The sequence below is a fragment of the Rattus norvegicus genome, chromosome 2, assembly GCF_036323735.1.
Source record: "Rattus norvegicus strain BN/NHsdMcwi chromosome 2, GRCr8, whole genome shotgun sequence".
Taxonomy (NCBI): domain Eukaryota; kingdom Metazoa; phylum Chordata; class Mammalia; order Rodentia; family Muridae; genus Rattus; species Rattus norvegicus.
Window position 1 is genome coordinate 186263952 of NC_086020.1, and position 16831 is coordinate 186280782.

Consider the following 16831-nt stretch of genomic DNA (forward strand, 5'->3'; position numbering starts at 1 on the left):
TAGCTCAGTGGTAGAGCGCTTGCCTAGGAAGCACAAGGCCCTGGGTTCGGTCCCCAGCTCCGAAAAAAAAAAAAAGAATCAAAAAAAAAAAAAAAGAAAAAGATTAATGGTTAATATTCTTAGTTATACATAACGAGATTTAAAAGCAGTTAAGGAAAATCAGAATACCCTAATTATAAAGTGGGCAAGAACCTCACCCGGCATTCACATACATTATAAATATGTGTGTCACGATCTAGAGAGGCTGACAAAGGCTAAGTGACTTGTCCGAGTTCACAAGAAGAGTTTGGGGACAGCTAGGGCTAAAACCCGGGCAGTCCTGCCGTTGGAAAGTCTGTCAGTGGACAGCGAGGATCCAGTCAGCACCGACACTGTTTAAGTGGCTGGGCTGTGGAGCTTTCCCTTCTTTCTTTCACTTTTTCCCCCTTCTTTTCTTTCACTTTCTGAGCTGAAAAATAAAACCCTCCACAATAAGTGCGCGTTACTTCCATAATGAAGGCAAAATTATGCTTGTAAATCAAAATGGTATGGAATGAAAGAACACGCAAATCCTGTTCATGACTCAGTTACCCAAACCTGCATGTGTCAGCACAGATCCCTCAGACCAATCACTGGGTCCAAACATCTGACCTATCTCTCTAGTCTAGGAGTCTCCCTACCCCTTGCTGCCACATTAATATTCCTAAAACAACATATATTTCCTGTCATTTTCCTGATCAAAACTTCAATATTTTCTTAAAAAACAATCCCTCACCCTACCCCCAGGTTTCCATCCTTATGGTGTTAATTAAACTGTTTACTGTGCTACAGGCATTCTCAACAGTAGGCCTTGTGTAGAGCTCGCTCTAGATAGAGAGGGCTCTCCCTTCCTATACTCATGCCTTGTGTGGGGCTCTGCTTGTGTGTTCTCTTCCTCACGAACACTTGCCAGGTCCCTTAGCCACTTGAAGAATCCATAGTTCCTCTCCCTATCCCTCTCTCTGTCCCTCTCCCTCTCCCTCTCTCCTTCTCTCTCTCCAGGATCTTATTTCCTTGCTTCTGTTCTGCATTTCCTGATAATAGCACCTGACAGGACTCTTTAGCTTGTCACTGTATTCTTCTCCCTAAGTGCATACTGAACATGGTTAGTCGACAGACACCAGTGCCAATAGTGGGCTTTGTTTGTCTTTTTTCAAAGTGCCTGTCTGGTTACTAGAGGTTCTCCTCTGAGCACAGAACTCACGCCTGGGTAGCAGTACAGGATGGACGAGCCTCACACACGCAGTGCCTCACCTCACAGGTGCTGCCTTCTCAGAGCAGGTCTGCATGTGCCAGAGACGTGCTGGGCTGCAGTTTGGTCACTAGTCTTTCCAAGACACAGAGAATTTGAACATGATCCCCCGGACAGGGGAGGACTGTAGGATGGGGAGGGGTTGTTTTTGTTTTTTACCTTTTTGTGTTGTGTATTGTTGTTCCTCCCAGAACGATCCTCACTCCAGGAGTGGTACGGTTGAGGTTATAGACTGTCAGTGCCTCTTCATAGGTGGCTCCTCCAATAACGAACACGATGATGTCCTGAGGCCTGCGGTGATAAAGCCAGAGACTGAGTGCCATATGCTAAGCCACGAAGGGGGGCTTTTAATAACAAATAAAGGGTTATTATTATTATACACACAGTTTTAATTTCTAAGGTCCCTCCATCCCTTTTTGGTGAAGGAAGCAGAATCAAATCAGAATAAAGGGTTTAAAAAAAGTTTTAATTATCGCAAATTGGCAGGAAACAGAAGGAAATGCTGAGTAGTGATTTGCTTTCTGCTTACAAGCGGATGTCTTATTTCTGTGCTGGGGATTTCAGAATAGCACAATGGTGTTTGCTGGAACCAAATGCAAAAATATTCTTCTATATTCAAGAGGCTGAGGATGCTGCACTGCAACATGCCATCCATAGGCAGTGGCTTACGCGTGTATCACACATCTCCTTTCACACACAGCCCTGTGCCAAGTGCTTCCTATAGCGCTATATACTGCATTTTGCAGAATACTACTGTACTGTTTGTCCCTGTGGGACCAAATCAGTATGTATGGTGATTACACAAAAAGAACGGAACATTTAGGTTATCAGTGTAATCCCGCATCTGCATTCTTTCATGAGAACAGATTTGATACTCGTCTCTGATGAATCACCTTGGCCACTGGTTTCATCACGGTGGCAGGCACTACACTGTTTCCTGTGTTTCTGTCTTATCAAAATGGCTTCATAAGAAAGGAAAAGACACCTCCTGTCAGCTCCTTCTGCGGGCGGAACAAGGTCATGTTTTCAGTTATTCAAGTTTGTCTTCCTTTTCTTTTTTTGTGCCATCAGAAGAAAAAATAAAGCAGACAAACAGTTCTGTCACAACACATTTTTAAAAACTACATCAAGCAGAAGTATCAGTTTTGGAATTTGGGCCCAAAACTAAAGCCAGAATATACACACTTACATGGGAAACTAAAGTCAGAATATACATTTACATATAGATCATGGAAAACGCAATGTGTACATTTCCTCTTTGTATTTCCATATGTCTTTCTAAATTATCTTGAAGCAATTAAACCAAGACAGTATTTGTTCTTATAGGTAGTTTTTTTGCAATTAGCTAGTTAGAGGGCCAATTATAACAGGTCTCTGGGAGTTGGGATAAAGATCTTGTCTTTTTTTAAAGATTTATTTATTTTATATATGTGAGCACACTGTCAGTGTCTTCAGACACACTAGAAGAGCTTCAGATCTCATTACAGATGGTTGTGAGCAGCCATGTGGTTGCTGGGAATTGAAGTCAGGCCCTCTGGAAGAGCAGACAGTGCTCTTAACCGCTGAGCCATCTCTCCAGCCTAGATCTTGTCTTTAAAACACTAAATTTACTTTTTTTTTTTTTTTTGGTTCTTTTTTTCGGAGCTGGGGACCGAACCCAGGGCCTTGCACTTCCTAGGCAAGCGCTCTACCACTGAGCTAAATCCCCAACCCCCCCCCTTTTTTTTTTTTTTTACAAATTTATATTTCTTTTATGTGCATGGATATTTTATCTGCATGGATGTCTGTGCCCATGGGGGCCAAAAAGAGAGTCTCAGATCCTCTGGTACTGGATTTACAGATAGTTGTGAGCTGACATGTGGGTGCTGGGACTTGAACCCAGGTCCTCTGTGACAGCAGCCAGTGCTGTTGTGTCATCTCTCCAGGCCTTAAATTTACCTTTTAAAATACACTTCACTTGAAACTCCCTTCACAGGCTGGGGATATCCTGGCATGTGCAAGGCCTGGGAGTTCCATTCTTTTAGCAATAATCCCCCCTCTGATAAACCTCATTGGCTACAATACTGTCACTGTACAAAGCTGGGAGTCCCATTCTTAATACCGTAAAACAAAAACCACCAGGACAAACAATGTATCTAGCCACAGTGCTCTAAGAGTTACATATTAATTACTACATATTCAAAAGATTTTACAGGGGTTGAGGATTTAGCTCAGTGGTAGGCCCTGGGTTCAGTCCCCAGCTCTGAAAAAAAGAAAAAAAAAGATTTTACAAATGTCAGCTTATAAGATTCAGCTTTGGAGCTGTCTGAGGTGGTGCATGTGGGTATACCTGCACTTTGGAGGCATAGGAATCTGGAGACTTGAGATTAGTCTAGTTATGTGAATTTCAGGCCAACCAGGGCTCTATAGTGGGATGGTATAAAATATAAATAAATCAGAGCCATGAAGATTAGGTCATTATTGGGTAAAAGTGCCTATCACTAAGCCTGACAGCCTAAGTTTAATACCCAGTACCTACATGGTAGAAGGAAGGAGCACATTCCTGCAAGATGTCCTCTGAACCCCATACGTGTGCTTACACATACATAAATAAGTGTAATTTAAATGTCAACCAGCCAGCCAACCAAAGACACCCCAAACTGTTCTGAAGTAAAGGCAAGTACACAGCATGAAACACAAGAACTGCTGAAGGCATTTCTTTTTTCCTGTCCTCTGTCCCTGCCCATCCCGGCATCCTGTAGAAGTAGACACTGTTGCTCCTCTTATGTGTCCTCCTGTGTGGCACTTTGAAACACATACACCAGGCATTCCACACACAGTGTTTGGTTCCTACCCTTCTCTTGGCTATATAGTACATTTAGGTTTGTGTGTGCTTGGGGTGGGGTAGGGTACGTGCAGTCCTGTATACACCAAATGTGTATGGATGCCAAAGAATAACTTGTGGGACTTGGTTCTCTCCTTTCACCATGTGGGAACTTGGGAATTCAATGGAGGTCATCAGATCTGGCAGGAAATTCCTTTGCTGTCTTGCCAGCCTCCATATTATACATTTAAAAACTTGGGAGAGAGAGCTGGAGAGATGGCCCAGTGGTCAAAGCAGTTATTGCTTTTGTGGGGGACCAAGGTTCAGGTCCCAGAACCACATGTGGCTCACAGTCATCTGCAACTCCAGTTTCAGAGGATCCAGCACCCCCTCTGGCCCTGTGGGCACCCAGCTCACATGTGGTGTACTTATAACATACATAGGCAAACACGCATACAAATAAAGACATCAAATTGTTTTAAAATGTTTAAATTGGGCATGGTGTTGTACACCTTTAAAGCCAGCACTGGGGAGGTGGAGACAAACAGATCTCTGTGTGTTCTAGGCCAATCTGGTCTACACAGCAAGTTCTAGGCTAGTTAAGGCTCACAGTGAGCCCCTGCCATTGTTGTGAGGGGGCTCTCCTAGCTGTTTTGCATACATCATCACACCAGCAATCCAGCAGAGTGCCTGCTCCCCAAATGTCAGGACCATGCATTTAAAAGCTGTTGGTCCCTTTAAATGTGTAGGTCACGAAGCAGAGTCTCATTGTGACTTATGATGATCTGGTCATTCCGTCTTAAGCTAATTTCAGGTAGTTTGGCTCTGGACTCCACTAAGTAACTTCTGTTGTCAGAGTTAAACCACGTTGTAAACTCCAAACAACTGTCCTTTAGTCTGTCTTACTTGATCTGCTAGCAGTATTTGACAAGCTGGTTATCTGCTTCTCCTGGATAAGCATCCAGTTTCTAGGACATTATGTTCTTGGCTTTCCCCTACTCTGTTAGTAGCCATTTCCCTAGCCCCCTAGGTAGCTCTATTTCGTCTCCCTAACTTTTCACTAACGTGTCCAGGGTCTAGCCAATGAGCCACTGCATAATCTACACACCCTCTAGAGCTCCTTCAAATGTGACGATTTAAATCAATGTCATTAAAATTTTAACTCCAGTAACATTAGCCACATGTAGGTAGTAGCTGGATTGAGGGTGTCCTCCAAGGGTTGATAGACACACTGAAATGTAATCCCCACTGTGAGGTTAGGAGGACAGCAGCTTAGAGGAAGGGCCTCAGAGAGTGATTAGGAGGTAAGAGCCCTTAGGACTGTAGCTGATGCAAGAGGACACAGAACAGAGGACGGACATCATAATCTTAGAAAATGAGTGGTTTTTAACTTTAAGATTTCATGCTCTGAGGTCCATTAAACAGTTCGAGTTTGAATAAGCAAATGCTGACGGACTGCACTGGTTATTAAGGATGGGGCCTCCTGCCTTCCAGGGAATACAGTGACTGATGAGGGGAGTCAGATCCGAACACTTGCATTCTGATCTGGTAAATCAGAAAAGCTGCCAAGCGGGCAAAGAAAGCATGCTGAGAATGGTGCAGGTGAAAACGGTAGCTGCCCTCTGATGTAGGCTGTGCAAGAAGTAAGCAGGGCACCTCGCTGTGGGGCAGGAGATGGCTCAGCTCAGAGTGCTGTGCACAGTCATGAGGACCAGTTTGGATCTCAGCACCCACATAACAATCTGGGTGCCTCATACATGCATTGTCACCCCAATTCCAAAACAGTGGAGACAGGAGGAGCCCTAGGTACAAGAGAGATCCTGTCTCAAAATAGGTGACAAGGAAACTAATATCCCTTTCTGGCCTCTACATGTATGCACAGGTGTACCTGGACACAAATGTGCAATACACTCAAGACGTGTGTGTGTGCACACAAATCTTTAAAACAAATAAAACAACCAAAAACCCTAGATAAAGGGATAGGGTCTTAGAATTCGATTCACTTATATACCCAACAAAGATGACCATGTCACATTTGACTATGACATAATTAAGTTTTTCTGAACCTCCTGACACTAATTAAATGTGGCTAAAGGAAGAATACTTATAAAAAAACTTTAAAAATAAAATTTTAAAGCTTTTACTTTCTAGTATATGTGTAAACATTTTGCCTGACAGTATGTGTACCATGTCCGTGCCTGGTACCGGTGAGGTTGGTGAAGGCTTCAGATGTCCTGGAATTATGAGCCACCATGCGGGTGCTGAGAATCAGATCTGTGTTCTCTGTAAGAGCAACATGTGCTCTTAACCCTGAGCCATTTCTCCAGTTCCCGAAAACCCTTTAAAAAAGATTTATGTGTATGAGTGTTTGCCTGCCTGCTATCTGTGCACCATGTGCATACCTGGTACACATGGAGGCCGAGAGAGGTCATGAGATCCCTGGACCTGGAGTTACAGTGTGATAAGGTGCCACGTGGGTGCTGGGAATTGAACCTGGGTCTTCTGCAGGAACAAGTTAACTGCTCTGTGGTGGCTCACACTTAAAATCTAAGTACTTAGGAGTCTGAGGCTAGAGGATTGCGAAGATCTGGAGGCTAGCCTGAGCTACAGTTATCTCAAATAGAAAACAGATTTAAAAATCTCATAACATTTTCCTTCCCATTCTTTTATCCAATGACTTTTAAAAGATGTTCCTATGAAACCAGTGGTAAAATATATAAAAAACTTTTTTACATGATAGAATACACAAGTTCAATTCTATATGCATCTTTTTGTGACTGTAATTCCATAGCAACCCAGAGTATTAATTACGCCATCAGCAGATAGTAGAAAACAGCAGCCAGTCCACGCTGTCTCTGCTACACAAGGGCATCACCCTAGGAGCCCAATCTGCATCTTCTTTTGTTAGAAAATAAAAATTTAAATTAGTATTTCTAGAAATTATTTCTATATGTGAGCTAGTCGGGAAAATCTTTGAAATGCAGCATGTAACTTACTTTGTGGATTACCACACTTCTGCCTAAAGTTTAAATTGTTGAATTTTCTTAGAGATAGTAAAGTTCTTTTGATTTTTTCTGCAGGGAAAAAGGCTTTTACAGGATTAAAAACAGTGATTGCAACAAGAGTCCATGAAATGTGTGCATCTCAGAAATAAGCAGTGATTGTGGGGAGAGACTGGTCAGATAGGAGCATAAATAATTCAATCTGAAGGATGAAGACCAGCATCCTTTACTCACAAACAGTGAGCACAAACCACACAGCTAAGGCTAAAAGGCATGAGTGCTGGCTTTGCACATCTGCACAACCGCCACAGCCCTGTGGTGCCCCTAACACTGGGGCAGTGTGCATGCAGGTGCTGGGGAGGCCATATGTTCTGTCACCAGACTTGACCATTATAAAGATGACCCAAGTAAACATCTCAATGTGATGAGCTAGGGCCAAAAAACTGGCCAGAGACGAGAATGGGGTTAAGTAGGAGCAGAGCCAGAATTCATATCAAGAATAACAACCTACAAAAAAATTATCAACTAAATTCATTCTTGTATTTGAATTTCTCAGCAGTAAATTTTGGCATATTTACTGCTATCTACATAATTTAATGGCTGTTGACTTTTTACACTGTAAAGCACTGTTGGATAATAGGAAAAGCTTAAAGACTAATTCTTACTTAAATATGATAATATCTAATACAATAATTAATGAGAAGGCTATTATTAATCGGGAATGATACCATCTTGATTTCCTATGAATACATCTTAGCGAGTGAATTTGTGAGTGTGCCTCGATCGGTGTGGCGTGTGTATGCAGGGGCTGGGGAAGGCCAGTTGTGTCAGTTGTGTGGGAACTGGAGTTACAGGTAGGTGAGTCACGGGAAGTGGATGCTGAAAACCAAACCTGAGCCCCCTGCAAAGGGAATGAGTAAGAGCTCCTCAGCACTGATCCACCTCTTCAGCCCTGAGACCTTCATAGACACCCTTAGCACACATCTTTACCCACACAGTGAAGGTAAGGTTAATGTGTAGAAGGAAGCACCCGTGTTTAAAAGTGATGTCTAGTTGAGAGGCAGACAAAGTGACTAATCAGAGAAAGAGCTAACAGAATAGGGTGGGCCCAACTCTCATGAGAACAGAGAGGAGAGAGGCAGCACAAGAGGGAGCGCTGCAGAAGGCCGGACCTCGTGCTTGTCTTTATGACTCCATAGCTTCTAGTCTTTCTTCTATGGTTTTGGTTCCTGTTCTTACTGCTGGCTCTTAGCCTATGCTCAGTGCTGGATTCTGAGCAATCTTCTTTAATTTTCTCCTTCAGTGGTCCTATCTGGTCTATATGACCCATGTTTTATCAACTCCCAACTTAATACCGATTTTGTTTGAAATAAGGTCCTACTATGGATCTGGGCAAGACTTCAACTTTCTGTCTGAGGCTCTTTAGTGCTGGGGTTACAGATGTGGGGTGCACACATAGCAGTAAGTCACATTTCTACTTTACTATTAAATAGGCACTTCTTAATCTCTCCTCAAACCCCAAGTTATCCTCGATTCCTGTCACCTTGCTCTATCCACATACTCTCTTGAATAGATTGATTTTTGAATTTCCCCCTCACCTTCAAATCAAGTTCACTTCTTACATGGACTGTAAGCAACCTCCTTGGGGGTCTCCTTGCTTCTTTGTTCTCCACTAGCAATTCAATGCCTCACAGTTATTTAAAACACTATTGGAGCTAGGTTGACCCAGCCTTTAGTCCCAATACTAGGGAGGCAGAAGTTGACAGACCCACTGTGAGTTTGAGGCTAGCCTGGTCTATATAGCAAGTTACAGACCAGCCAGGGATATATAGTGAGACTAACTCAAGAAAAAGAAAAGGTAACTATAGTTTGGCTCAGTATGTTATTATTGGCTTCGTATATTTATAACACCAAAAGAAAGCAAAGAAAAGCACACCTTACCAGAGCCTACAGGATCCATGTGACCCAGTCCCCAGCTATCTGTTCCCCTATTCTCCTTCACCCAGCCCCCACTGTGTACTTCTTCTTGGCTCATGGGCAAGTTCTCCCTTCTTAAGCCCTGTACTCTGGTGTTCCCTCTGCTTGAGGTGCCTTTTCTTCTAATCATTACATGATTTTTAAAATTTAGGGGTTGGGGATTTAGCTCAGTGGTAGAGTGCTTGCCTAGCAAGCGCAAGGCCCTGGGTTCAGTCCCCAGCTCCGAAAAAAAGAAAAGAAAAAAAAATTTAGGATCCATTTTAAATACTGTGTCTTCAGAGAGGTTCTGTCCAACTGAAGTAGCCTCCCCTGGCCCCACGGTGACTTTGCAGCTTGACTCTTTCTTCAACCACACTTTTGTTTACTTCTTTGTTCTAAAAGGACCTTAGGGGCAAGTCCTGTGTCTTTTCTGCCATTTCTACAGCCCTAGTGCCTACAGCAATTCTTTTTTTTTTTTGGTTCTTTTTTTTCGGAGCTGGGGACCGAACCCAGGGCCTTGCGCTTCCTAGGTAAGCACTCTACCACTGAGCTAAATCCCCAGCCCCAGCCTACAGCAATTCTTTTTTTTTTTTTTTTTTCTTTTCTTTTTTTCGGAGTTGGGGACCGAACCCAGGGCCTTGCGCTTCCTAGGCAAGCGCTCTACCACTGAGCTAAATCCCCAACCCCGCCTACAGCAATTCTTAACACATCTGTTGTATCAAAGAATTAGCTGTATACATGTTTAGATGACAGTGACAGTGCCGTCAGACAGCAGCAGCTAATGAGCATTTGGGGAGAGCATTACTTTGAGCTTTGTGCGGCAATGACTCATAAGACGGGAGGTTTTGCTGATGTGCACTAATGCCCTCATCTGGCCCTCGGCTTCCTTCTACCAATAAGTAGCTATTTTTTTCATCTAGCAATTATTTAAGTTTTCTTTTTCTTTTTTCTTTTTTTTTTCCGGAGCTGGGGACCAAACCCAGGGCCTTGCGCTTGCTAGGCAAGTGCTCTACCACTGAGCTAAATCCCTAACCCCTAAGTTTTTAAAGCTAAACATTCTTATGTTTATAGATAATGTCTGTGTCTATATAAGCATATACTATGTATATGTGGGTCCCCATAGAAGCCGGAAGACAGCACGGGCTCCTCTGGAGTTGGAGCTGGAAGTGGTTGTGAGCTGAGCAGTGTGAGTGCTGGGAACCTGGCTTTGGGTCCTCTAGAAAGCTGCATGTGCTCTTACCTGCATCCAGCAATTCTCTCATGAAATTTATAAGACATTAATGCCTTAGCAAATTAATTGAAAACCTCAAGAACAAGGTTTTTCAAAAGTTTCTCAAATAGAGTATTTTGGACCGCTTTTCATTGTTCTTATCAGTTGACATCTCTCGATTTAAATGCATGGTCTTTAGACATTTTATTTGAGTGACTGAACTGTCACATAGCATCTGGTGTTAACCTTGGATTTAAAAAACAAATTCTGGATCAAGTAAGTTTTCTTTTTAAGGGACTCATTAAAAAAAAAAATCACACAAGAGTAGATTTACCTATAAATCTCAAAACATATTCTGAATTCCATTATATCAATCAACTGCCATGTTGTTAGATAATTACTGGTTGAAATAATGGGTGATTTATATCAACAGTAAAATTCTCACATTAAATCATCCAGCTGACACCAACTGTGTATGCTGGGCCCTTTAAACCGTGTGGTCTAATAAAACTGTAAGACTATAATTCTCAACTAGGTAGAATTTGTATAGTTTTAAATTTTAAGTTGGCGTAAGTAACCTGGTTGTTTTTATTAAAATTAACTAACCACTGCACTAGTTCTAACTAAAGAAAGTCATCCTTATCTCCTGGGACACAAATGGCCTTTGCTAATCAGGCCTCTCAGCATGTGTGCTGGCCACATTTGGCCAAGGCCAATCCTCACCCAGACCAGTAAAAACCTGCTCTGGCTGGCAGTCAGATAGCAAATCTATTTCGGGCGTTAATGTTTGAAATGCCAAAAGACAGATGCCATAGAACACATAAGGAAGCTGGTATGATGCTAAACTACAGACTGTAGGGAAGACTCTGAGGCCTAAAACACCCGTTTCTTTAATCCAACGCAAGTAAACGATTCAGGCCTTGCAGGGAGCGCATATGTAAGACTCTTCAGCCTGAAATGACAGGAGGAGGCAGCATCTCAGTGTGGTGAGGAGCAGGAATGGACACCTGCTTTCTCAGTGGTTGTAACTTATTATCATTACATTTATTTATTTATTTGTTTGTGTGTGAGAGTGAATGTGTGTGTGGGGGGGGGAGGGGGAGAGAGAGAGAGAGAGAGAGAGAGAGAGAGAGAGAGAGAGAGAGAGAGTGCACCTGAACCATGGAGTGTGTGTAGGTCAGAGGACAACTTCAGGATATACTTTTCTCCTTCACCATGTAGATCCTGGAGATGGCACTCAGGTTGTCAGGCTTGGTGGTTAGCACCTTCACCCGCCCAGCACCTTCACCCGCCCAGCACCTTCACCTGCCCAGCACCTTCCCCTGCCTAGCACCTTCCCCCTCCCAGCACCTACACCTGCCCAGCACCTTCACCTGCCCAGCACCTTCACCTGCCCAGCACCTTCACCTGCCCAGCACCTTCACCTGCCTAGCACCTTCACCTGCCCAGCACCTTCACCTGCCCAGCACCTTCACCTGCCCAGCACCTTTGCTTCTTCCTCTAGTTTTTATTTTTTAAATCTATTTTTATTGTTATATAACAAAATACCAGAAAGTTGGTAGAGTAATAAGATTTATATGCTAGAAATAAAGAAATCTTCAGAGTTTAGGAAAAATTTTTGATAACTCCTCTCAGAAAGAACATAAATTTAAATCTTCATCTAGTAAATGATTAGCTCAGTCTTGAAGCTGGTAAAAGGCGAAGTCTTACACAGGTGGTACAGTATCAAAAAACTGCTTTTTGGGATGCATGCCATGCTGTATGTTCTCAACAGTGGGCAGAGGAATAGTTTATTCGGACTTAATATGGACTTAAAATGTTTTTAATATTTTAATTTTTGAGTACAGAGAATAAACCCAGAGCCCCATGCCTGCAGACACGCACAGTGCCACGGAGTTATTTTCTCATCTCCTTTCACTTAGAGCCCTCTTTCCCCCCATGTGTTTATAACTGAAACCGGGTCTAAGTCATCCAGGCTGAGGCCTTGAAGGCGTTCCATAGGCTCAGCAGGCCTGGACCCTCATCCAATGTCTCAGCCGGTGCCTTAGTGCCTGCAGTTCAGGACTGCAGTGCCAGACCATGTTCAAGCTTTGCTAAGTAGGACGGACCAGTTTGTGACATGTAAAACCACACTTCTGTACATCTGCAGTCTCTATAGGCCCCAAGTTCACGTATAAGCAAGATCTCAGTTCACTGCTCAGATTTACCAACCTGGAATCAAGCCAATCCAGGCCCCCACCTTAAGCATAAGTCAGTGGGCAGAGTCCAGATGTTTTTACAGTCACAGGACTACGGAGCCCCGCTCTTAGCAGTGCCCACTGTCCCTCCCTACATGACAGGTCGCTTCTCCAAGGCCAATATCTGGATGTCTTGGGCACTTCCAGCTTTTCTGGCTTGTTCTGTGATCCTAGTTTTTATTTCTAACCTTGGTTGCCTTACCTGTCTCTGAGTGTGCTGGGGCCTAAATACGGATAGAGGTTTTCCTTAAGCTTCCCTTTGATGAGATGGTCCAGGGTCTCATGCAGAAAAGGCTGGTGCTGGGTGTACACATTTTCCACTCCCTAAAATGTAGAAATGGTTCTTATGTTATTTGGGGAAGCTAGCAATACATCATTAACAATACATCAGAAAAGGGACATATTCTCAATGGAAACCTTATGGGATAGACTTAAACATGAACTGGATAGGACTCAAACAGAACCAAACAGCGCATTTGTGTCTGTGCACACGTGGGTAAAGGTGCGTATGTGTGTGCATGCATGTGGATGTCAGAGGTCAGCACGGGGCATGTTCCTCAGTGGCTCCTTCACCATATTCTCTGAGACAGGCTCTTTTCTTGAACCCAGAGCTCATGGATTTGGCTAGACTGGCCGGCCAGAGAGCTTGAAGGGTCCCCTCTTCCTTCTCTCCACACACTTCGGCACTGTGGAGTACACTGTGGCTTTTATGTATTTGCTGGGGATCTAAACTCAGGTTTGAGCAGCAAGTACTTCACCAAGTGAACTCCAGTCTAGAATTTTAGAATATGTAAAAATTTGTTTTAATTTGACAAAACTGTTCCAATCTTATAAAAATATTAGTTTTTTAAAAGGACTAAATTAAGCTAGTTATTTTCAATATGGTTTCAATAAACATTTCAAGGAATCAAAAACTCTGGAATCTTTTATGTTGTCTGAATCTCATTCTTTTGTGATACAAAAAGAAAGGACTGTGTAGAGGAGATGGTAAGCCATAGAAGTAGAAAAGCATGAAAAGCTAAGGTGAAAGTGTGAAGAACAGGCTGGGGCTAGGAAAGGGCTCCACTGGTAAGGTACTTATCCCACAAACATGATGGCCATTAGGAAAGCTTTCTACCAAGTAAAAGAGCTGGCCTACTAGAGCCCCATGAAGGTATTGTCAACTTGACAGACTCCAGAATCACCTGATAGATAGATAGATGGGTCTCTAGGCGTGTCTGTAAGGAATGGCCTCGGTTATGTTAATTCATGTGGAAAGACCATCATTGCTGTGGGAAGACATCACTAGTAAGTGGGGAAAGTGAGCCGCAGTTATTGCTGTCTTCTGACTATGACTGACTTCCTGACACAACAGATGTTTGTGTTCTCTCTTTAATTTCCTTCAAAGAGAAGCCTGTGGGCCTGGGATACCGCTCAGTTGGCAGACTGCTTATCGTGCACAGATCGTTGAATTCCGTTCCCAGCACAGTATAATCATGCTGTGGTGGTGTACACCCAGCACTTGGGAGCTGGAGGATTAGAAGTTCAAGGTCATCTCTGGCTACAAAGTAAGTTTGATACCAGCCTGCCCTACATGGACTCCTCAAAAACCAAACCAAGCAAACAGAACCCAGAAAAACCACAAACCACCACCACCACCACACACACACACACACACACACACACACACACACGGGGGGGGGGGAGAGAGAGAAAGAGAGAGAGAGAGAGAGAAAGAGAGAGAGAGAGAGAACAATAAATTTCAAATTACAAACACTGGAAAAAGAGCTGTGACTGGCAGAACCGTTTAAACTCACGCCCCATCACTCCCTGCTTAGCTACCTGGCCCAGTGCAGGCCCAGTGCAGCACAGAGGCAGCGTTCCAAGAGCTTGTCTGCTGTGAATCACTGGGTAGACATAGCACTACAATCCAGAACACACTGTTACGTTCACACATATCAAGTCGCCGTCAGACTGAAGCTATACCTTCAGGCCTTTGAGGAACTGTTTGGTAATAGCCACAGCATCTTTGGGGCTGAAGAGGTCACTTCCTCTAACCCGTTTACCACCATATTCAACAACTGCAGACACAAGCTGTAAAAGAAAAAAATAAGAACCTTTTATTGCTTAGGTATCAGGAAGCTCGTTTCATTAAAACAAACTTTATTAGGGCAATGAAGACATGAGAAGACAGAATTGTGCACCTTGTAAATAAACAGTATGATTTATCTTTTGTTAGGGCTGAGACTATAACAGACTTGGCTCCTGGGGTTTGGGCTTACTATACAAAGTTGGAATTGGCTTTTGTGCTATACTGTGAGTGACTGTTCTCTGAGCCAAACAACTGCCATTGGAGAGCTCAGCTGTGCCTTGCTAAAGCGTCCTCTTAGAGGACCTTTGTGACTGCTTGTGCCCCACCTACCAGATTGTCCAGCTGCTCCTTACCACCTGTTGTATGCAACTCCGCCTCAATGGCATATGGCATCAGGGGCTAGAGTACGGGGACAGGGGGACACCATCTCTGCAGGATGGGGAGTACTCATCCCTGCCAGGAGGAGGAACATCCACACCCATCACCTGTTCTGTCAGGAACCCCAATACACTGAGGTAGAACCATGCCTGGTTTTATTGTTGGAATCATAGGAGGAGGGGGTAGACATCACCTCAATCTCCCCCAGGAAAGAATTTTAGCAACACAGTACTTGGTAGTAGTTCTAGCATCTGGGAGGCTGAGACAGGAGGACCTAAGGGTGAAGTTTCCCCAGGGCTGCGGAGTGAGACCGTCACTATTACAATAAAACACACATAAGCACACACATCAGGTCACCTTCCGATATTTCTCAGCGACACCTTTACTCCTGAGGTCCACTATGAGCCCTGGCAGGCTGTTGCTGCTGTGGCGCTCATAATGTAGAGCATAAAGCATCACTAGGCGAACTGCATCAAATTCTGTAACTTTCGGATTCTGCAGGAGTCTCTTCACATTCTGAAGAAAGACAGAACCAATATTAATACTTTCACTTGAGTGGTCTCCTGTGTAATGCCCAGGAGTGCTGGAGACACATCTCAACACACACACGCATGCACACACACACACACACACACACACACACACACACACACACACACACACACACACACCATCCGGTTTCAACTACAGAGCAGCAACTGCTTCTTATTCAGTGGGAGAATTAAATAGGGATAATTCCCACTGTAACAGCTCTAGGAAAAATGAATTCAGCAACTGTTTCTCTTGCCTTTCCTGAGTCATATCCTTGGTGATGTAAGGAACACAGACTACATCCATATTGGTCAACACAGAGCACAGAAATGACCCATTTCTGGTTAAAGACGTCTTTGTTTTAGTGTTGCTCATCCCATGGCATCCAAATAGACACAAGCTGGCAGACTTACACAGGTTAGACTAAATCCCCCCCAAACACCAGAGGTCACAACAAGTCTCCAGATGGCTGAGAGAAACAAGTGTATGTGACAGCATGTAATCTCTAACATGGAGAACTTACAACTTATGATCTAAGGGGTGGGTGCTGGGAGCAAAGGGACAGAACAAGTCTCTCTCAGCCTCACATTAAGGGCCTTCCTACATGGCACATCTGTATTACACAGCAGAGCACATAACTTAACCTAAGCCAAGAACACATTTCGGCCCCCAGAAGGCACCATGCCAGGCACTGTTGGGAAAACACTGGTGTGTCTGAGTCAATTTTGTCTTCAGTGAGTACACAGACTCATTGAGGGATGAAACAAACACAAGCCACTCTGGCACAGAGCTGCTGCTTCAAAGTACTTTACTTTGTGAGACTGAAACCCGTGAACATGTGTCAGCTAACACAGAAGACATCTTGGCTCATAGGTCAAACTTCGGCATGGACAGGCTTCCACATCACTAAAGAGGACACCAAAGAGGAGATAGCCATCCTACGCAGAGGCTTTCTGACTGGGAGCTGGCCCACTTCCCACTGTGCTAAGACCCGGGGAAGGGCAAAGGCAAGTGAGAAGGCTGCAAAGATCTTTCATTGCAATCAAATAAAGACAAACAAAATACAAAACCCCAAGCTGACTGATGAAGACAAACTTACCTGGTATCTTCACTTTTGAAAAAAAACTAATCTCTATAAAAAACAAACATTTTAAAGACTTTAGAGCCTAAAGAAAACATTAACTCCAAGAATAAGGCTGCAGAGATGGGCAGATTTCTTCCCATATGCAAATGGTGGTGCGCTAACTGTGAGGGTTTACTTTAGTATTTTGGGTTCTTGTGATAGGGTCTCACTCGTCATGAGATTGGCCTGGCACTTCCAAGCGCTTGCTATGTGGATTTGCAGGGTTCTCATGTGTACGCCTTCAGGAGTT

At 43.7% G+C, this 16831-nt stretch overlaps 1 protein-coding gene across 2 annotated transcripts in view; it reads right to left on the reverse strand.

The window, feature by feature from the left end:
• Positions 1 to 16831, reverse strand: part of Vps45 (vacuolar protein sorting 45 homolog) — a 60339-nt gene that overhangs the window by 19113 nt on the left and 24395 nt on the right. For both annotated transcript variants that reach the window (NM_172072.2, XM_039103068.2), the window contains 4 exons: positions 15285 to 15443; positions 14444 to 14551; positions 12681 to 12802; positions 1430 to 1561 (listed from right to left, as the gene is read on the reverse strand). In NM_172072.2, coding sequence (NP_742069.1) covers positions 1430 to 1561; positions 12681 to 12802; positions 14444 to 14551; positions 15285 to 15443 — 521 coding nt within the window. The remainder of the gene's footprint in view (positions 1 to 1429; positions 1562 to 12680; positions 12803 to 14443; positions 14552 to 15284; positions 15444 to 16831) is intronic.